Here is a 23,270-nt window from a genome sequence, read left to right as displayed (position 1 = left end):
AAAAAGCATCTCGCTGCATGCCTCTTTTCTAACCATAACACACACTTCCTTCTGCTCATGTGACATTTACGCCAAGAGATACTCGTCTTTTGTACATTATGATTAGAGTCTGAAACCACCTATATATAAAAAATTTGGAGCAAGTTCGTACACGTGGAGGTCGTAAGCTATTCAGCATTATACAGAAATGTAAATCAAGCACAGCTTTGAAGAGCGAAAGCTGTCCCCACTATGTTGATCATAATGGCTAAAATTTCAGTACCCAAGCACTGGCTTCCCAGGTGCTATTTAATTCAATGTGTCATTTTATTGTGGAAGAGGATACAATTTTATATATTTCCAATTTATATTCAGTTGCTGTAACCTTGTGTAACCTATTATCTCCTTCTTGTCAGACTTGCTATGTAAGCATTTCTTTTTCTTTTGTCTGTTTCAGTCATAATGGACTGTTGGACATCTTTGTGGCAAGGGTATATAGCTGATGTAAGCAAACAGAAATAATTTAATTTTGCTATGTACAAATTTTATTTGTTGCAAATACGTTTATTACATCGATGAGTTCCCCACTGTAATGTCCGTTTTCAGCGGTAGTAGTAGGGGTAGCCGGCGGCGGCGTAGGGGTAGGCGGAGTAGGCGCTGACGGCGGGGTAGCCGAAGGCGCTGTAGGCGTAGGGGGCGGCGTAGGCGTAGTAGGCCTCGGCGCCCTTCAGGGTCTCCTTGGCCTTCTCCTGGGCGAACACGGCCGCCACCAGCAGGACGACGAGGAAAGAGCAGACCTGCAAATTCAAAAAGGAGAAAATAATTCCATTATACTTTCAAAATGGTTCAGATGACTGTAAGCACTAAGGGACTTAACATCTGAGGTCATCAGTCCCCCACACTTAGAACTACTTAAACCTAACTAACCTAAGGATATCACACACATCCATGCCCAAGGCAGGATTCGAATATGCGATGCTAGCAGCCGTGTGGTTCCGAACTGACCATTATATTTATTTAAGTATCTTTTATTGGTGGATGTGCATGACAATGAAACATTTTTAAATATTGAATTACATATTTTGGCTCTATTTCTGACTCCTTCAGCTTCAGTGCTTGACTCGTACACGAGAGACAGGACAGATTTTTGGGTCTTGTGATTGAGTTTACAAGTGACCAGAATTTCCTAAAGTTTTCTAATTTTTCACAAGGATACGACAGTGAAAGTTATTGTAGGCTTCACATACAGCCCTTGTTACAGATTCATGTACTTTCATTAAGGTCGCTCTATCAACTTCCCTGAATTCTCTTTTGTTGCCAGAGAGTAATAGTCTCTGTTTTCGCAAGATTCTCTGTATATAATACACCCAGGTGGGTCCTTGCAATTTATTGCTGTACTGGATACGTGTATGTATAGTCTGGACAGTGGGTGATGCTTTCTTTGTTTTAACCACAGTTGTTCTGTGTTTGCAAATTTGAACTGCATGCTCTCAGATCATACCATAAGTAGAACGCTAGAGACTGTGTCTCTGGTGAAAAAAAAAAACCAGATATCTCAGGTCATAAAATTTCACTCTATGTACTCGTAGTTTTAGCGCTTAAATACGGAAGTCAAGACATCAAGGATTTCCTTTATTAGTTATCTTATTCTGCATTCATATCGTTAAACCTTTCAGCATTTTTATTCTGCAGCGACTATTAAAATGAAAGATAAATTCGACGAAAAATTTCCTGGAATTATCGGGCAAATATATTCTATACCAATTGAAGAATACAGAAGAAAGAGAAGAATGTTATGAGAATGTGTTGGTGTTGGGTTGTTTTGGGGGAGGGGACCAGACAGCGAGGTCATCAGTCTCATCGGATTAGGGAAGGAAGTCGGCCGTGCCCTTTGAAAGGAACCATCCTGGCTTATGCCTGGAGCGATTTAGGGAAATTACGGAAAACCTAAATCACTATATCCGGACGCGGGATTGAACCGTCCTCCTCCCGAATGCGAGTCCAGTGTGCTAATCAATGCGTCACCTCGCTCGGTTGATGAGAAGGAGAGTGGCATTCAGTTATGAGGTGATCCAGCAACAAAAGAAGTGTATCTTGTTGAAGGTAGCTAACGTGAGCACAGTTTCTCAGGAAAAACAATAACGACCATCTGTTTGGAGCTGAGCCTAATTAACCTAATGGCGCTTGTACTTACGAAAGCCTTCATGGTGTAGCGGCGTGTTGCGACTGCGATGTGGTGCCGATCAGCTGGCCTGGCCCTGTATTTATACTGGACACGGCCGACCTCGACCGACGACAACGCCCGCTGCACAACCGGGCTCAGCGAATCGACCGCCTGCTCTGTCCTTGACTTGACGACAAGCTTCCAAAACTAATCACCCACCTGAGAAAACGGAACGCACTGTAGTTACATGGCGGTCAGCGTGTCGCGCCAACACTTTATTCTTTGAAAATAGACGCCAACTTATTCTCTATGGACACAAATGTTACTCAGTGTTACTGCAGTCTTTCCACTTGTTCGATTCCATTCGGATTGCGTAAGTCTGCAGCTCGTGGTCGTGTGGTAGCGTTCTCGCTTCCCGTACCAGGGTTCCTGGGTTCGATTCCCGGCGGGGTCAGGGATTTTCTCTGCCTCGTGATGACTGGGTGTTGTGTGATGTCCTTAGGTTAGTTAGGTTTAAGTAGTTCTAAGTTCTAGGGGACTGATGACCATAGATGTTAGATCCCATAGTGCTCAGAGCCATTTGAACCATATTTGAATGCGTAAAACACCCTCTTCCTACCAGTAGTTTATCGTATATCCTTAAATCATTTAAAGTGATTCGAAAATCTACGAAAATGTCATTACCATTTTTAATAGACGTCATAGGACAGTTACGCTTAACTATAGACCAATGTATGTATGTACTTATCTAGAGGGTGTCCCACTTATCTTGACCACCCTAAATAACTGTTTGTCCAGATGTAAATTACAAAATTTTTCAAGAAAATGTTCTTTAGCCGTAGGGGTGACATCTATCAATATGATTGCCTTCGTTGTAGCTTTTTTTTTTTTTTTTTTTTTTACAAAGAGTTGAACAGCGCTATGACTTTTCTAAATGGCACCCTGTATTTTTTATTCTGTAATTCATTTCCTCTCCTAAAGACCTATTCAAAAATGTATCACAGTGTACCATTCAATGAAACACAACGTTATTAATTACGTTACACAACACTGACTTTGAGCCCGGTATCACAAACTCGTCCACTTGCTGGAGTTGTCAGAAAACAAATGAAAACCAAATTAAAACATAACAAACAATTGACTTTGACTCTCCTGTGCCATTGCCCAGGAGCAGAACATTCAAAGGTGCTCAGAGTGGTGAGCCTCGACACCGATACACTGCTGCACTCGTTGAATGAAAAAAAAATTTACTGCTACTAGAGTTGCCTGTTGAAGAAAATTACAAGCAAGTACGATACGTTCCGGCATGTCCTCTGGAGTTGTTGGAATATCGCGATAGACAACGTCTTTAATTAATCCCCAAAGAAAAAAGTCCAGAGAATTTAAATCAGGACACCTAGCAGGCCAAGTAACTGTTCCTCCTCGACCAATCCTTCTGGCAGGATACCTTCGGTTCAGGACACGACATCCATCGTGTCGATACCACATAAGCATTCTTTCTTAGCGTCACTTGATCCAGAAGATGAGGAACAATTCCTCTGAGGAAGTTGGCGTACGCTGTGCCGTTTATACTACCATTGATGAAATAAGGCCCAATAATTGTAGTACCAAGCATTCCAAACCAGACGTTAACTCTCTATTGACGCTGATGTTCCACCTGTCTAAGCCATCGTGGTCTGTCGCTGGACCAATAATGCATGTTCCTTGTATTTACCTGTCCTTTGTTTGGGAAGGAACATTCATCGGTTAATATGACATTGCAGAAGAAGTTCGGGTTGGAGAGGATTTGCTGTTGTGTCCACTGGCAGAACTGTACACGATTCTGGAAACCGTTCCCATGCAATTCTTGATGTAGGTGTACATGATAATTATGGAATCTTTGACGTGTAAGAATACGATGTACACTAGTTTTAGGAATGCCAATCTCGTGTTCAAGCTGTTGTGTGCTCACATGTGGTTTTATAACAAAGGAAGCGAGAACAGTAACTTCGGCAGCTTCGTCTGTGCAAGTGGTACGACGATTGCGTTGCCGTGGACTGAAACTACATGTTTCCCGAAGCGTCACTTCACGACGAGAAAACATCCGTCGGAAAGGTGGGCTCTTATCAAGATATCTCTGTACGGTTCCGCTTCCTGCGTAGCATTTCTCCTACCTTCAAAAACAACAACAACAATAAAAGAAATTTTATGTCGATGTAGTTTGTAGGAAGGACAGCCCTTACTGTATGCCCACTCTACACAACACTATTTAAAAGCACTAAACTACTGTACTAAATGTACCTGTAAATAAAAAAACAGTATTGCAATTACTGTTCCTCTAACTTACATTCCTCATAGTGGAGTAGCATTTCTACCTTCTTTTCGTTTGTTTACATTCTACTTACACAGCTCTTCAACTGACGGTGGTCGACGGAATGACGGGTTCGCATTCTACTTATGTTTACGTTTGTCCTCTGTCAACGTCAGCACGTGGATGTATTCCATTATCTCGACTACCTGCACTAAGCGCTGGGAGCGTCAACGTCGGTGTTGTGTTACGTAATTAATAACGTTGTGTTTCAGTGAACGGTACACTGTGATACATTTTTGAATAGATCTTTAGGAGAGGAAATGAATTACCGAATAAAAAATACAGGGTGACATTTAAAAAAGTCGTACCGCTGTTCATACCTGTGTAAAAAAACAAAGCTACAACGAAGGCAATAATGCTGATTGATGTCCCCCTGACGGCTAAAGAACATTTGCTTGAAAAATTTTGTAATTTGCATCTGGACAAACAGTTATTTAGGGTGGTCAAGGTAAGTGGGACGCCCTGTACATAAGTACATATACAGGGTGAGTCACCTAACGTTACCGCTGGATATATTTCGTAAACCACATCAAATACTGACGAATCGATTCCACAGAACGAACGTGAGAAGAGGGGCTAGCGTAATTGGTTAATACAAACCATAAAAAAATGCACGGAAGTATGTTTTTAACACAAACCTACGTTTTTTAAAATGGAACCCCGTTAGTTTTGTTAGCACATCTGAACATATAAACAAATACGTAATCAGTGCCGTTTGTTGCACTGTAAAATGTTAATTATATCCGGAGATATTGTAACCTAAAGATGACGCTTGAGTACCACTCTTCCGCTGTTCGATCGTGTGTATCGCAGAGCACCGAATTACGTAGGGATCCAAAGGGAACGGTGATGGACCTTAGGTACAGAAGAGACTGGAACAGCACATTACGTCCACATGCTAACACCTTTTTATTGGTGTTTTTCATTGACGCACATGTACATTACCATGAGGGGTGAGGTAAACGTACACACGTGATTTCCGTTTTCAATTACGAAGTGGAATAGAGTGTGTCCCACAGGAAACGCGTCGACGTATGTGGTATCAGCATGATGGTGCACCTGCACATTCCGCAATTAACACTAGGCTGACCCTTGACAGGATGTTCGACGGGCGTTTCATAGGACGTGGAGGACGCATAAATTGGCCAGCCCGTTCTCCTGATCTTACACCTCTGGACTTCTTTCTGTGGGGTACGTTAAAGGAGAATGTGTACCGTGATGTGGCTACAACCCCAGAGGATATGAAACAACGTATTGTGGCAGCCTGCGGCGACATTACACCAGATGTACTGCGGCGTGTACTACATTCATTACGCCAGAGATTGCAATTGTGTGCAGCAAGTGATGGCGACCACATTGAACATCTATTGGCCTGACATGTCGGGACAGACTCTATTCCACTCCGTAATTGAAAACGGAAACCACGTGTATACGTGTACCTCACCCCTCATGGTAATGTACATGTGCGTCAGTGGAAAAGACCAATAAAAAGGTGTTAGCATGCGGACATAATGTGCTGTTCCAGTCTCTTCTGTACCTAAGGTCCATCACCGTTCCCTTTGGATCCCTACGTAATTCGGTGCTCTGCGATACACACGATAGAACAGCGGAGGAGTGGTACTCAAGCGTCATCTTTAGGTTACAATAGCTCCGGATGTAATTAACATTTTACAGTGCAACAAACGGCACTGATTACGTATTTGTTTATATGTTCAGATGTGCTAACAAAACTAACGGGGTTCCATTTTAAAAAACGTAGGTTTGTGTTAAAAACATACTTCCGTGCATTTTTTTATCATTTGTATTAACCAATTACACTAGCCCATCTCCTCACGTTCGGTCTGTGGAATCGATTCGTCAGTATTGGATGTGGTTTACGAAATATATCCAGCGGTAACGTTAGGTGACTCACCCTGTATACATACGTCTACAGGTAAGCGTAACTGTCCTATGACTTCTGTTAAAAATGGTAATGACATATAGTTTTTCGAATCGCTTCAAATAATTTATTGCTCAAGGGCATAGGATAACCTACTGGTAGGAAGAGGTTAAGTTGTTTTGCACAATCCAAACGGAATCGAGGAAGTGGAAAGACTGCAGAAACAGTGAGCAACATTATTGACCATACAGAATAAGTTGGCCTCTGTCTTCAAAGAAAGTATTGGGTGTTTGGTTTTACTTGCAGCAATCTGGAAGAATACACATCATACGTAAAGAATATTCCAGATGAAAAGTTAATATATTCAAGGGAGACTCGTGTCTGTGCTAAATCTCGCCTCCCTCTGACACAGCCCACACTTTTTATTTTTAAATGAAAGTCCCTTTTTCACTGCAGATTCGGATTCTACGCTAAAAATACCTGGCGTTTATCTGAATTTTTGCCATTCGTAGCATAACTGGTGCAGTAATTGGCGAGAGTTATGACGGTTGGACGTGAGAACGAACTGAAATAAATCACGGTGATGGTGGGATTAGGGAGAATTTTCAAAACGAGGCATATATATACCCTAATGGCCATTAAAATTGCTACACCAAGAAGAAGTGCAGATCATAAACGGGTATTCATTGGACAAATTATTATACTAGTACTAACATTTGATTACATTTTCATGCAATTTGGGTGCATAGATCCTGAGAAATCAGTACCGAGAACAACCACCTCTGGCCGTATTAACGGCCTTGATACGCCTGGGCATTAAGTCAAACAGAGCTTGGATGGCGTGTACAGGTACAGCTGCCCATGCAGCTTCAACACGATACCACAGTTCATCGAGAGTAGTGACTGGCGTATTGTGACGAGCCAGTTGCTCGCCCACCACTGACCCGACGATTTCAATTGGTGAGAGATCTGGAGAATGTGCTGGCCAGGGCAGCAGTCGAACATTTTCTGTATCCAGAAAGGCCCGTACAGGACATGCAACATGCGGTCGTGTATTATCCTGTTGAAATTTAGGGTTTCGCAGGGATCGAATGAAGGGTAGAGTCACGGGTCGTAACATATCTGAAACGTAACGTCCACTGTTCAAAGTGCCGTCAATGCGAACAAGGGGTGACCCAGACGTGTAACCAATGGCACCCAATACCATCACACCGGGTGATACGCCAGTATGGCTATGCGGATACACGCTTCCAATGTGCGTTCACCGCGATGTCACCAAACACGGATGCGACTATCATGATGCTGTAAACAGAACTTGGATTCATCCGAAAAGATGACGTTTTGCCATTCGTGCACCCAGGTTCGTCGTTGAGTACACCATCGCAATCGCTCTTGTCTGTGATGCAGCTTGAAGGGTAACCGCAGCTATGGTCTCCGAGCTGCTAGTCCATGCTGCTGCAAAATTCGTCGAACTGTTCGTGCAGATGGTTGTTGTCTTGAAAACGTCCCCACATGTTGACTCAGGGATCGAGACGTTGCTGCACGATCCGTTACATTCATGCGAATAAGATGCCTGTTATCTCGACTGCTAGTGATACGAGGTCATTGGGATCCAGCACGGCGTTCCGTATTACGCTCCTGAACCCTCCGATTCCATATTCTACTGACAGTCATTGGATATCGACCAACGCGAGCAGCAATGTCCTGATACGATAAACCGCAATCGCGACAGGCTGTAATCCGACCTTTATCAAAGTCGGATAACGTGATGATGCGCATTTCTCCTCTTTACAAGAGGCATCACAATAACGTTTCATCAGGCAACGCCGGTCAACTGCTGTTTGAAAATCAGAAATCGGTTGAAAACTATCCTCATTTCAGCACGTTGTAGGTGTCACCACCGGCGCCAACCTTGTGTGAATGCTCTGAAAAGCTAATCATTTGCATATCACAGGATGTTCTTCGTCTCGGTTAAATTTCGCGTCTGTAGCACGTCATCTTCGTGGTGCTGCAATTTTAATGGCCATTAGTGTGTATATTCCATCTCCGTAGCGTAGCGGTAGCGTTTGTAACGCCGGAAATGCATATCCTCCTATTTCCATCTATTGTACTATTATTTTTTTCCTTGCTTTGTTACCTCAAGATATGACATTTCTGTCTCTTTGTATATTGTAATTGTTTTACTGGTTGTATATATATATATTTATACATTTATGTCGATGTATAATTGGTTTGTTTCGTAAATATTATTTGTATTTTTACGCTGGGTCTGGCCTAGGGAAACTATGCTATCGAACGATTACGTCAATAGGTCGTGTGAAGAATCAAAGTGTGTAGGATCTTTGGTAGTGTTAACTCTGCCGCGTGGAGCGCGGGGAGAGGGAGTCTGACTGGAGTAGCGAGTGGAGCAGGTGTGTTATGCTAAGCTCCAGCGAGTTGCCGCGCTTTCGGGGTCTGGCAGCATGTAATTGCGCTCGACTTGCGATGATAGTTTCTGACATGGTGTCGCGGACGGGAAGCATTAGCTGGCGCACATCAAGAGCCCGTTTCGTCTGGTGACCGTGCCGAGAAGAAGGCGCGCCAACATCCAGCTTCTGCAACAGCGACGGCCGACAATGAGTGACTGTCGCCACCTCCTCGACCGACGGCTTCAAACCTTCAATCAACCGACGAGGAAGACTGGACGCACGTAAAGTTTTAGAACTGTATGGCAGACCTCAGCTTTTAAAACTGTTCAAATCACAAAATTACAGCAACGTAGCATGAACCTTTGTTGCTCATTGTCCCAATTGAATTACCAAGCAGGGTCCCCTCCTTTTCCGGAATTAACCCGAGTGTCGTTGAAATTCAAACGCCAGCATTAAAGCAGCATCATTCGAGTTCATTGCTTTAATTTCAAAATTCAGTTAAGGTATTCATAGCTGGCTACAATATTTAGATTACACAAGCACAAATTAAGAGTGCGAGTTTTGTTACCGTATTTTAGCTTACCTGTGACTGTAGCTCAGCTTGGTACGTGCTAAATTTTACTATTGTTAATTGTTCAGAATCATTTAATTCAAGTTCAAAGTTAAATCTCTTATTTCTAAATTGCGTAGATTCAAGTAGCTTTTGAAATGATTGTTGAGGTAGTCCAAGACTATCCGTATTTTACTGAATTTCGATGTGCTTCAGAAAGAAAGCTCACTATTAACTTCAGTCACTAAATTAATTTTCGATTTTCCGGTTTTATTAATTCTTTTGCTAAATTAAGTCAGAGTGTAGCGAAATTTATTACTTCTGACAAACTTTCAGTTTTCACACTACACTTGTCAACCTTCAGTTGCCACGCTTCTAGAACTAATTATATGTGTAATAATCTTTCTTTTTCAGTTACTATAGTAATTGTCCTTAGGACTGGCGACTGTAATTTCCCCCAAATCTCAAATATCTAATTACCGCTAGTTAATTGTTAACGTAACAGCCGCACATTTACTTTCTTTATTAACTTTACCCCTTTTTCAAAATTAATTTCCACCAGTTTCATTTGCATTTTTCCTTTCATTTAGATGTAACCCTTTCCTCCCTCTTTACCGACAAATTAACCTCGGTGACGATTGCTTTTCCCAAATTTCCATTAGGTACACGCGGTTTAATTTTTCACTGTCATTAAGGTCGATAAGTGAGGGGGAGGTTACACGTGGCGACCTGGTGACAGGACGATCTTCAAATTTGAGGTTGTTCTGGACACGAATTTTGCATTGTGCATATCTCGTAACAAAGTACTGGTTACGAAATGGTCGTTACGTCAGCGAGAATAAGTAGTGGGACTAATTCTAATTGTATTTGAGATTTGGCATTTATATTGAAAATTATTAAAATGAGTGAAGGCAACAATTGCCAAAATTTGGTACACTTGGATACGGAACAATCGGTCGAACAGTGGGAAACGCGCACCGCGGTACCCATTGTTCAGGGGCAGGCGGCTAGCATGAAAGACGCGACCACCGAAACGCAACAAAGAGCAGAAATGGAATTCCAAACTTTAGAAAATGTTTCGGAATCGGAAGTGAAAATCAAATCTGAATCCCTTGATGACGAATATGGGGGAACAATTAAAGAGGAAGCCGCTCCGGAAGTAAAACCGGTAGTTTCCGGGAATTTAACTGATTTATTGAATGTTTTGATTAACGAAATCAAGAGTCAATCGGCGGAAATTAAAGCTCTGTCTGCCAAGCAAGAAGATCAGGCTGCCAAGCAAGAAGCTCAGGCTGCCAAGCAAGAAGCTCAGGCTGCCAAGCAAGAAGCTCAGTCTGAAAAAATTGAACGGATGCTAGACAATCAGAACAAAGCTATTAACGTTGTTAACAACAATGTTGGAGTTGTTAACACAAAAGTTGATAAAATCAAAGAAGATATTGTTGTGATTAATACCGAAATCGGTAATCTTAAACAGGAAATGGTAAGCGTTCAGACGGAAATTGCGAGCATAAATACTCCTTTTAATTCCGAAATTAGCAGAATCGAGAAAAGTGTAGGAGAAGCAGTTGCTCCGATCATCGAGAATAAGGTGACGGAACAAATTCAATTAGTGAAAAAAGAGGATAAAAAGAAGGTGGAAACTTTAAAGGCTTTAGTATCCGAAGTAGATACCAAAGTGACGAAGCAGGCTAATACCTGCGAAGAGAAAAAAAGGGAAGTAGAAACGCTTGCGACAACCACTTGCCAAGTAATTACGAGAGTGTCGGAATTAGAAAAGAAACTTGACGAAAAACAGAGCTATGTGCCAATCTGTGCACATAGTTCGGAATTGTTGACGAAAGAGGAGCGGTTCGACCCCTTGAAAAAAGGCGGTATACACACGACGGATTTCATTAAGAACTGTGAAAGAGTTTTACCCAGATCATGGACTAATGAGAGAAAAATTAATGCGGTTATTGATGTGCTGGCTGGTGATGCCAAGCATTGGGGATTAAACCTCAACATTACGAACCTGACTTTTGACGAGTATAAAAATTTGTTTCTGGCTGAATACTGGTCAGAGCAAAAACAGCAAAGTGTCTGGCGCGAATTTGTCGTATCGAGGCCTTTCGATGTGAGTTCGCGCGGCTCGATGAAAGAGTTTTGTGAGGGCTGGATCCGCAAGTTGGAATATTTGCGTGGTCGCCGCACGGAATCCGAAATAGTCTGGGAACTCTACAGGGAGCTTCCAGATGACACAAAACGCTACGTAGGAAGCAATCACAGGACAATCAATGATTTCCTGGAAAGAGTTGAGGACGCGGACAATTGGCGCAATATTCGCGACAGTGGTAGAGGCCGTGGTAACAACAACGGGTACCACAGCAACCACAACAATGATAACTATGGGAATAATGCATACCGCAATCTTTGCAGCAATAACAATAGTTGTTGGGGCCGTAATGACAATCGGTACAATGCAAATAATAACAGGAATGACGGATACCAGTATCACACTAGCGTGATACGGGCTTCGCAGAATAGTAATAACGCCAGAGGGTGTGATCAGCCGCCTCAGCAGCATCCGGGGAGCGTATCTGCTGGGACGAGACAGGGAAACCATTAGCCGGGCCGGTGAGGGGCCGACCGGGCGTGGAGATATTTTGCAGGCCCAATAACAAGAGAAAACCCAGGTGTCGCCGTTATGAAAATTCCGTATGGAATAATCAACGGCGGGAGAGTGTGCCAGTGTTAAGAGAAAAGAGTGCGCCCACCAGTAGTAGATCAGCTGTATACACGGCAGTAGAAAATACATTCACTGTCGGTGAGAACAATTTAAGTAGTGTTCCGGAAATCGATCATAAAGTGGCAGCTGTAATACCCACAGCGGAACTGGAGATCGAGTTTAATAATGATTCACAAGTGTTGAGAGAAGATCAGATGTCGGATAAAACGTCCGTCATCGAGCGAGGGGATGCAGAGAGGGATGAGGTCTGGTTAAGGCAGTTCGGTCGCTTATACGACGAACTAAGAGATTATAGGGGCCTGTATGGGAGAAGTGTTTATGGGGAGCGCGTGCAGGATTTTCCGCGTCTCGTCCCACAGGAAGATAGTGTCTGTGAAATGATAGAAAGTTCTGGCCCTAACCGGCAGACTTTACTAGAAATAGTTGATGTTAATGGGGAGCACGAGCAAGATTCGTGGTGTTTCGTCCGGCAGGAGTTAGATGTTGAAGTAGTAACGGAAAGTTCTGGCCCTAACCGGCAGACCTTACCGAAAGTTTCAGTGGTAGAAGTAGCCGACCCATCCGACTCAAACCTCCTGTTTAAACATTGCGAGAGTATTAAGGAGAATGATTGCGAAAATTTTAGTGATAGCCGGACATGATTGGTAGAAAAGCACATAGATTACAGCGTGTATGAGGTTAGAGCTGACATTATACGGTCAGACGATAGCAGTGTGGGTTGCGCAGATCTAGCGGAAGCACATAATTGCAGAAACTACTGGGCACATTCCTCCAGGTAGATTGGCGGATGAGATCAATCTGGCCAAAGAGGAATCAACGAAGGTGACAATTAGTGAAATGATAGCAGGGCAACGCTCACTAGGTGACGAGTTAAAGGAAAAGGTTTCGGTATTGGAGGCGAAGCTACAGACTAAGCCTCAGGACAAACGTGTTGAAATTAACACTGTATGTGAACAGAGGCTGAAAAAGCCGCCAGATAAGCCGGATTAAGGATCAAAGCCGGATGGTTTTTTCTAGAATGACCTGGATATAGACGAGGATTTACTGTGGGAAAATAAAGAAACAGTCGAGGACAAGTGTAGACAAATAGTAGTGTCTGTTAATATGCATGACCTACAACTAAACGTGTTGATTGACACCGGTGCAGAATTGAGTGCTGTATCTGGGAAAATATTTGAGTTACTGAAAGACAGACCTGGCATCGTAGTTATGCCAGTAACAGGAGTGAAAATTATCGGTGCTACTGGGAAGGCCAGTAAACCGGTCACAAAACAGATTTTTGTCAACTTCGAGATATGTGGGGCACGATTTGAACAAGAGTTTGTCGTCGTGCCAGACTTAACTACGGAAGTAATTATCGGGTTAGATTGGCTATTAAAGTACCGTGCAGTGATTAACTGCGAAAGCAAAACTTTGACCTGTATGTCACTAGATAAAACAATGGTAGTTGGTTTTGACGAGGCAGGAGAGGGTGTGCATAGGCAATATCAGCCTATACACATTGTTAAGTGGCCGGATGCCATTGGCTTAGATATGAATTTGGACTGCCGTAATGTGAGGAATTTCGGCATTGACGAAAGTGTAGAAAGTGAATTGGAAGAGATAATCAAATTCCCTCCACGGATTGACATTAGTATTGGTGTGAAAAAAGATCGTTTGCGAGAAGTAATGAAGCCAAAAGCCGATGCTCGCATACGTCGTCATGACGCTAAAGCGCGTTTTGCTAAGTTTGCAATCGGAGACTTAGTACTTGTAAAAGCTCATGAGAAATCGAGCGAGATAGACAATGAAATCTCTAAATTTAAGTTTGTTTATAATGGACCATATAAAGTCATTGGTATACCTCACACAAATGCTTATTGCTTAGAGTATCCAAGCTCTGGAAAACTATTAGGTATACGGAACATTGTAGACTTGAAATTGTACCAACCTAGGGTTGATTAATACCACAGAAAGGGTAATTTGTACAGTATGTAGATATAGAGTATAAGATATAAGGATGTGCCATGTTGCGATGCTTTTGCTTGACCTAGAGGTCATTAAAGAAGTTGTAATTAATAAGTAATTAATTTTACTAAATGATTTAAGAGAGATTGATTAATAATCATGTGAAAAATCCAAGCTGCTAGTTTAAGTTTTCAGCTGAGTCACAGAAGATTAAGTAATGTAAATATGCTTTTGTAACTAGCTGTCAGATTTCATGAATGTGTGTTTTTACTAGTCATTGCCGATGTACTTAGACGCTGTTTTAAGTTTCAGGCTAGTACATGCGTGTGATGATGGACAGTGTTGAGTTATCCATTCTGATAGTATTAAGGGACTCCTTGAGATTACTCGGGAGTGAGCTTTTCCTAAAGAATTCAGTGAAACGGACGTTCTGGAAATTCCGTTACACAGGCAAGTGAGATCAAGCGTGCCGCACAGGCGGGCGCGACAATACTTGCGAGGCGAAGCCGCTGTCGGCTCTTGTGCCGCTATCGGCTCTTGTGCCGCTGTCGGCATTCTTTGTACTTGCGGTTCCGGAAGGCGGAATTGTTTTTCTTCCCGGACAGCTGATGTGAAAGAATTCTGCCGTCAATATTTATGTTTTTTTCGATCTGCTGTGTATTATTTTCTTGTTTAGCGTTAATTGGACATGACGAGAATATTAATTATGAAAAGGTTACATAAAAATGTGTATTCTATGTAATTAATTATTAATTTGCGTATTTTGATATACGTGTTTTTTATGACCATGTACATTAATTTTGCAAATAGTATTCCATTTCTTATAGTGTTACGAATTTTAATGATTTTGGAATAGCTAAACCATTTTCTATGTTTTCTATGAATTTTGATATGTTGTCAACCTGTTTTATTTTGTGCAAGATGACAGAGTGGAATAAGATTAGGAGTGTCTCCACTCAATTATTATTGTCTAAAAATTGGTTTATGGTTAATTAGACGAATGCTAATTTTTTTTGATGTTTTGAGCATATGCATTTCCGCTGTTTCTTTTTTGGGACATTTTCTGAGTCTTTTTACGTTACACGAACATCCTCAGACAATGTGGGGCACGTGTAACGCCAGAAATGCATATCCTCCTATTTCCATCTATTGTACTATTATTTTTTCCTTGCTTTGTTACCTCAAGATATGACATTTCTGTCTCTTTGTATATTGTAATTGTTTTACTGGTTGTATATATATATTTATACATTTATGTCGATGTATAATTGGTTTGTTTCGTAAATATTATTTGTATTTTTACGCTGGGTCTTGCCTAGGAAAGACTGCTATCGAACGATTACGTCGATATGTCGTGTGAAGAATCAAAGTGTGTAGGATCTTTGGTAGTGTTAACTCTGCCGCGTGGAGCGCGGGGAGAGGGAGTCTGGCTGGAGTAGCGAGTGGAGCAGGTGTGTTATGCTAAGCTCCCGCGAGTTGCCGCGCTTTCGGGGTTTGGCAGCATGTAATTGCGCTCGACTTGCGATGATAGTTTCTGACATGGTGTCGCGGACGGGAAGCATTAGCTGGCGCACATCAAGAGCCCGTTTCGTCTGGTGACCGTGTCGAGAAGAAGGCGCGCCAACATCCAGCTTCTGCAACAGCGACGGCCGACAATGAGTGACTGTCGCCACCTCCTCGACCGACGGCTTCAAACCTTCAATCAACCGACGAGGAAGACTGGACGCACGTAAAGTTTTAGAACTGTATGGCAGACCTCAGCTTTTAAAACTGTTCAAATCACAAAATTACAGCAACGTAGCATGAACCTTTGTTGCTCATTGTCCCAATTGCATTACCAAGCAGGGTCCCCTCCTTTTCCGGAATTAACCCGAGTGTCGTTGAAATTCAAACGCCAGCATTAAAGCAGCATCATTCGAGTTCATTGCTTTAATTTCAAAATTCAGTTAAGGTATTCATAGCTGGCTACAATATTTAGATTACACAAGCACAAATTAAGAGTGCGAGTTTTGTTACCATATTTTAGCTTACCTGTGACTGCAGCTCAGCTTGGTACGTGCTAAATTTTGCTATTGTTAATTGTTCAGAATTATTTAATTCAAGTTCAAAGTTAAATCTCTTATTTCTAAATTGCGTAGATTCAAGTAGCTTTTGAAATGATTGTTGAGGTAGTCCAAGACTATCCGTATTTTACTGAATTTCGATGTGCTTCAGAAAGAAAGCTCACTATTAACTTCAGTCACTAAATTAACTTTCGATTTTCCGGTTTTATCAATTCTTTTGCTAAATTAAGTCAGAGTGTAGCGAAATTTATTACTTCTGACAAACTTTCAGTTTTCACACTACACTTGTCAACCTTCAGTTGCCATGCTTCTAGAGCTAATTATATGTGTATTAATCTTTCTTTTTCAGTTACTATAGTAATTGTCCTTAGGACTGGCGACCGTAATTTCCCCCAAATCTCAAATATCTAATTACCGCTAGTTAATTGTTAACGTAACAGCCGCACATTTACTTTCTTTATTAACTTTACCCCTTTTTCAAAATTAATTTCCACCAGTTTCATTTGCATTTTTTCCTTTCATTTAGATGTAACCCTTTCCTCCCTCTTTACCGACAAATTAACCTCGGTGACGATTGCTTTCCCAAATTTCCATTAGGTACACGCGGTCTAATTTTTCACTGTCATTAAGGTCGATAAGTGAGGGGGAGGTTACACGTTTCCTCCTACCATGCAGGGGACCCGGGTTCGATTCCGGTCAGGAGACTGGGTGTTGTGTGTCCTTCATCATCACTGGCCCGCAAGTCGCTGAAGTGGCTGAACTAACAATACGGCAGCCGAACTCCACCACATGGGGCCTCCCGGCCAACAATTCCATACGATCATTTCAGTGCCGCGAGTCGAAAGATATCATCCGAATTTTAACTGGTCTGATCTTTGGCCAGAGGAGGAAGGTCTACGGTATAGAGTCTCGCTATCTTGGTGTTGAACTGGCGAACAAGAAGGAAGTAGTGTGGCAAGCAAGAGGTCGGGTGTGTCCGGTCTCTGATACATGGTCTGGGTCGTGTCGGCCGTCCCAGGGAATCCTCAATTTGTCGCTGTGCTGGGCCGTCGGATATGCGGGGCGTGTCTTGGCAGAAGTTGGAAAACAGCGAGTTAGTGACCAGAACTGCGCGACCGCACGGAGCCAGTACAAGGCAGCTGGCAGCTGGCGGATTGTTACTGGCCGAGGGGCGCATTTTGCAGTTGCCTTCCAACTGCACCGACGATCGTGGCCAACTAGTGTAGTTCTAAGTCTAGGGGACTGATGACCTCAGATGTTAAGTCCCATAGTGCTTAGAGCCATTTGAACCATTTTTTGATTGAATATTCACTATTCATTGCGATGTTTAACTGGTTGTTCCCATAATTTCCATAATTTCAAACAAAATTACTGCGTTGCTCCTTGTCTGAATCTGTTTTAAGGTTCGCTTTTGTTATTAATAAATACTGTTCAGTGTTGTCCATAACGGAAGATGTTCAACTCCCCACTTGTTCAATCGTTACATGTACTATCCTTATAGCATACAGGCTTCACATCCACACACAGACACACACACACACACACACACACACACACACACACATATATATATATATATATATATATATATATATATATATATATATATATATATACTTGTTTCTAAAGCAACAAAGCGTTATTTCCTCGTCTTGTACCTAATTCACGATATAATCATAAAAGTATCAGCCCGATGTGAGTACAATCGTGTTCTGCACGGAAGATGGCATTCCGGTTAACGGACAACCCCGTTAACGATGACGTCAGGGCACCTGTCAAACGGGGTGGTGTTTTCCGTGTATCGCTGTGTATACAGTGACAGACGGTGCAGTATGGGGCAAAGAAGACGCCCACCAGACTCTCAGCAGTGGTGGGCCATAAGAAGAACGGAAGCAGCCCAGTCGCAAACTGATGTGGCTCGATGGCTTAGTGTGAATCGTTCTGTTGTTTCTCGGATGTGGTGACAGTTTATATAGAGACCGAAACTGTATTCTGAAGACAAGGGCAGGGCCGGCCATGTGTGACTTCAGGAAAGAGGACCGTCATTTGGCTGTAAGGGCACGACAGTACCGCCTTAGCACTGCACGGCGACTGGCGCGTTAGCTCGCAGCATCCACTGGACGCGTTGAATCGAGGCAAACGGTGTGCAGAAGGCTTCGGCAGAGTGGCCTTTGTTCTCAGAGACCTGCAGTACGTCTACCTCTGATGGGTCTTCACAGAGGGGGAACATCTAGAGTGGAGTCATTAACATTTCACCACGGTGTTCGAACAGTGGGCCAATGTTGTTTTCACATTTAGCCTCTAGAATGGTTGTCGATGGATTAGTAACTGAAGGGAACGTGGAATATGATCTCGGGATCCAAACATTGTGGAAAGAGACAGGTCTTGAGGAGAGTTCCTGGTGGTGTGGGCAGGGATTATGTTTACCACCCGAACACCTCTTCATGAACTTTTCATAACTGGGATTCACAGTCATGTGAAATTTCTTGAAAGGCATCACGTTTACGCCAGTGACTGTTAAACTTTCTATTTCCACTATTGCGCGCCGGCCGGTGTGGCCGAGCCGTTCTAGGCGCTACAGTCTGGAACCGCGCGACCGCTACGGTCGCAGGTTCGAATCCTGCCATGGGCATGGATGTGTGTGATGTCTTTAGGTTAGTTAGGTTTACGTAGTTCTAAGTTCTAGGGGACTGATGACCTCAGAAGTTAAGTCCCATAGTGCTCAGAGCCATTTGAACCATTTTTTCCACTACTGCAATTTCAGCCTTAGGCCATTGTCAAGTGCAGATGTTTTGGCTTTAAGCCATGTCTACTTTATACAAGCTGACACATTTGTGTGTCGTTGCCATTTGTTATTATATACATTCGTAACGCTGCTAAGTAGTCCTAGCGCCATATATCGTAAAACAGCACACTCTCTACATACGTATGTTCATTCCACCATCAAATGGTTCAAATGGCTCTGAGCACTATGGGACTTAACAACTGTGGTCATCAGTCCCATAGAATTTTTTTTTTTTTTTTGGTCATCAGTCAATTGACTGGTTTGATGCGGCCCGCCACGAATTCCTTTCCTGTGCTAACCTCTTCATCTCAGGGAAGCACTTGCAACCTCAGCCTACGTCCTCAGTTATTTGCTTGACGTATTCCAATCTCTGTCTTCCTCTACAGTTTTTACTCTCTACAGCTCCCTCTAGTACCATGGAAGTCATTCCCTCATGTCTTAGCAGATGTCCTATCTTCCTGTCCCTTCTCCTTATCAGTGTTTTCCACATATTCCTTTCCTCTCCGATTCTGCGTAGAACCTCCTCATTCCTTACCTTATCAGTCCACCTAATTTTCAACATTCGTCTATAGCACCACATCTCAAATGCTTCGATTCTCTTCTGTTCCGGTTTTCCCGCAGTCCATGTTTCACTACCATACAATGCTGTACTCCAGATGTACATTCTCAGGAATTTCTTCCTCAAATTAAGGCCGGTATTTGATATTAGTAGACTTCTCTTGGCCAGAAATGCCTTTTTTGCCATAGCGAGTCTGCTTTTGATGTCCTCCTTGCTCCGTCCGTCATTGGTTATTTTACTGCCTAGGTAGCAGAATTCCTTAACTTCATTGACTTCGTGACCATCAATCCTGATGTTAAGTTTCTCGCTGTTCTCATTTCTACTACTTCTCATTACCTTCGTCTTTCTCCGATTTACTCTCAAACCATACTGTGTACTCATTAGACTGTTCATTCCGTTCAGCAGATCATTTAATTCTTCTTCACTTTCACTCAGGATAGCAATGTCATCAGCGAATCGTATCATTGATATCCTTTCACCTTGTATTTTAATTCCACCCCTGAACCTTTCTTTTATTTCCATCATTGCTTCCTCAATGTACAGGTTGAAGAGTAGGGGCGAAAGGCTACAGCCTTGTCTTACACCCTTCTTAATACGAGCACTTCGTTCTTGATCGTCCACTCTTATTATTCCCTCTTGGTTGTTGTACATATTGTATATGACCCGTCTCTCCCTATAGCTTACCCCTACTTTTTTCAGAATCTCGAACAGCTTGCACCATTTTATATTGTCGAACGCTTTTTCCAGGTCGACAAATCCTATGAAAGTGTCTTGATTTTTCTTTAGCCTTGCTTCCATTATTAGCCGTAACGTCAGAATTGCTTCTCTCGTCCCTTTACTTTTCCTAAAGCCAAACTGATCGTCACCTAGCGCATTCTCAATTTTCTTTTCCATTCTTCTGTATATTATTCTTGTAAGCAGCTTCGATGCATGAGCTGTTAAGCTGATTGTGCGATAATTCCCTAGAACTTAGAACTACTTAAACCTAACTAACCTAAGGACATCACACACATCCATGCCCGAGGCAGGATTCGAACCTGCGACCGTAGCAGTCGCACGGTTCCGGACTGCGCGCCTAGCATTCCACCATCACTAGCATCTTTTGCACTAAAGCACAGAAGCGAACCGACAAGGTGTAACTGCCGACAGGCATCATGACGAGATTGTGGGGACTCATTTGCACGAGCCGTGGGCCCAGACTTCGTATTGATGTAGATTAATGCTCGACCTTATAGAACAAGGCTGGTTGATGTTTTCTTCGAAACGGAAGATATTGCACGCACGTCGTGATGTGTTCGCTCTCCCGATTTGAATCCCGTAGAGCACGTCTGGGATGCGCTAGGGAGGTGGCTTGCATTACGTGAGCATCCACCAACCACGCTCAAAGCCTGCGAGCAGCTCTGAAGGAAAAATGGACGTTATTGCCTCAATATGAGATAAATGACATCATTCACATCATGCCCCGTCGTTATCATGCCTGTATTGCTGACAGAGGGGGTCACAGCCCACATTGGGCGCATTAACTAGTTGTCGGAATGTGTGTGCAAATCCGTTTATTGGAAAAACGAAGAACATTTTTGTCTACCGTTATGCATATCGCAGTTGTTTATGTTCTGAATTCCTTGCGTTGTTTCTACTTTACTATCACATGTTTGTACTGTTTTCTGGCAAAATAAAAGCAACCATGCGAACTTTCCGATTGTTGCTCTAATTTTGGACACCAGTGGATGCACATCGTGAAGAAGAACCCAGTTGATTATGTTACTTAGAATAAATAGTAGTAATCTTGATGGCAGTTCAACACTTTAGTAACAATATGATGGGTTTCGGTTGACCAGCAGCTGTTTGCAGCTCATACTTTTACCTAAGACACCAGAGAATGATGGTTAACGCTGTGTAATGCTTCAGGTACCAAAGACAAAAAACTACAATCTGAAGATGGTTTCATTGCATAGTTACCGAAAACAGTTAGCTAGTTAATATCCATACCTGTATATGTATGTGTGTTTTTGTATACAACACAGTATTACTCTGGAAAGCCTGAAGTAATTTCTGTACTATTAGGGACACACTTCACTTAGTACCAGCAGACAATTACTGTAGGTGTAAGACAAACTCTATTTGTCGAATTGGGGTGGGGAAGAGGTAACATGTAATCTGAAACATTTGGAAGAAATTCAATTCAGCTTGGTACATATATGGTATATTACAATTTGTACAGAAACCAGATGACAGTTATAAGAGTCGAGGGCCAAGAAAGGGAAGCAGTGGTTGGGAAGGCAGTGAGACAGGGTTGTAGCCTATCCCCGACGTTATTCAATCTTTATATTGAGCAAGCAGTAAATGAAACAAAAGAAAAATTCGGAGTGGGTATTAAAATCCATGGTGAAGAAATAAAAACTTTGAGGTTCGCCGATGACGTTGTAATTCTGTCAGAGACACCAAAGGACCTGGAAGAGCAGTTGAACGGAATGGACAGTGTCTTGAAAGGAGGATATAAGATGAACATCAACAAAACCAAAACGAGTCTAATGGAATGAAGTCGAATTAAGTCAGGTGATGCTGAGGGAATTAGATTAGGAAATGAGACACTTGAAGTAGTAGGTGAGTATTGCTATTTGGAGAGCAAAATAACTGATGATGGCCGAAGTAGAGAGGATATTAAATGTCGATTGGCAATGGCAAGGAAAGCGTTTCTGAAAAAGAGAAATTTGTTAACATCGAGTATAGATTTAAGTGTCAGGAAGTCGTTTCTGAAAGTATTTGTATGGAGTGTAGCCATGTATGGAAGTGAAACATGGACGATAAGTAGTTTGGAAAAGAAGAGAATAGAAGCTTTCGAAATGTGGTGCTGCAGAGGAATGCTGAAGATTAGATGGGTAGAACAGATAACTAATGAGGAGGTATTGAATAGAATTGGGAAGAAGAGAAATTTGTGGCACAACTTGACTAGAAGTAGGGATCGGTTGGTAGGACATGTTCTGAGGCATCAAGGGATCACCAATTTAGTATTGGAAGGCAGTGTGGAGGGTAAAAATCGTAGAGGGAGACCAAGAGATGAATACACTAAGCAGATTCAGAAGGATGTAGGTTGCAGCAGATACTGGGAGATGAAGAAGCTTGCACAGGATAGAGTAGTATGGAGAACTGCATCAAACCAATCTCAGGACTGAAGACCACAACAACAACATCTAGTAAAATATATACTGTAAGATTAAAAACCTCTAGCAGCAGTACGAGAATGCAAAGATCTAATATGTACACGAGAACGGGAAGGCATAACATTTAAAAAAACTGTGTATATGTTATATCCACAATATTCAAGGTTGCTGGGATAAATGGTAAAAGTTCTTATTCTTCATGTTTACATATTTATTTCTCGACGTAGTGACACTGGCGACTAACACATGTATCCCAGTAGGAGACTAGTTTTTTGACTCCAGCACTGTAGTAGGTTTGAGTTTGTTGATGGACTCAGAACGTCCACTCGTCACTATCAAATAGAGGTCCTCGAAGTTTGTTTTACAGCTTAGGAAACAGATGAAAATCTGTTGGGGTTATGTCGGGAGTGCATGGAGGATGGTGCATGACAGTAACCACAAGGTGTTGAATAGTTGCAAATGTTGCGGCTCTCGTTTGTGGTCTGGCATTGTCATGCTGAACGAAAGCTTTTTCTACGTGTTGAACTATTCGAATTCTAAACTCGATTGCAGCATGCTGTAACTCACGCATCGACATAGTTACGTTACTCAATGCCATGTTACACTCTATGGAGCCCTCTAACAGTAAATATGTAGACATGAAGAATAAAAATGAAGAATGTTAGTAAAGTTCGTTTTCCTTAAACAGCTGTAAAAG

At 42.4% G+C, this 23,270-nt stretch overlaps 1 protein-coding gene across 1 annotated transcript in view; it reads right to left on the bottom strand.

Annotated features, from left to right (window-relative positions):
- Positions 1–501: 501 nt before the first annotated feature.
- The window catches only part of LOC126176897 (uncharacterized), a 173,231-nt gene continuing 150,462 nt past the window's right edge, over positions 502–23,270 (bottom strand). The window contains exon 2 of the mRNA XM_049924098.1: positions 502–776. Coding sequence (XP_049780055.1) covers positions 582–776 — 195 coding nt within the window. The 3' untranslated portion in view covers positions 502–581. The remainder of the gene's footprint in view (positions 777–23,270) is intronic.

The sequence above is a fragment of the Schistocerca cancellata genome, chromosome 3 (assembly GCF_023864275.1).
Source record: "Schistocerca cancellata isolate TAMUIC-IGC-003103 chromosome 3, iqSchCanc2.1, whole genome shotgun sequence".
NCBI classification, from domain to species: Eukaryota; Metazoa; Arthropoda; class Insecta; order Orthoptera; family Acrididae; genus Schistocerca; species Schistocerca cancellata.
The sequence above is the reverse complement of the archived record's forward strand: the minus strand, read 5'-3'. Positions and strand labels throughout refer to the sequence as shown.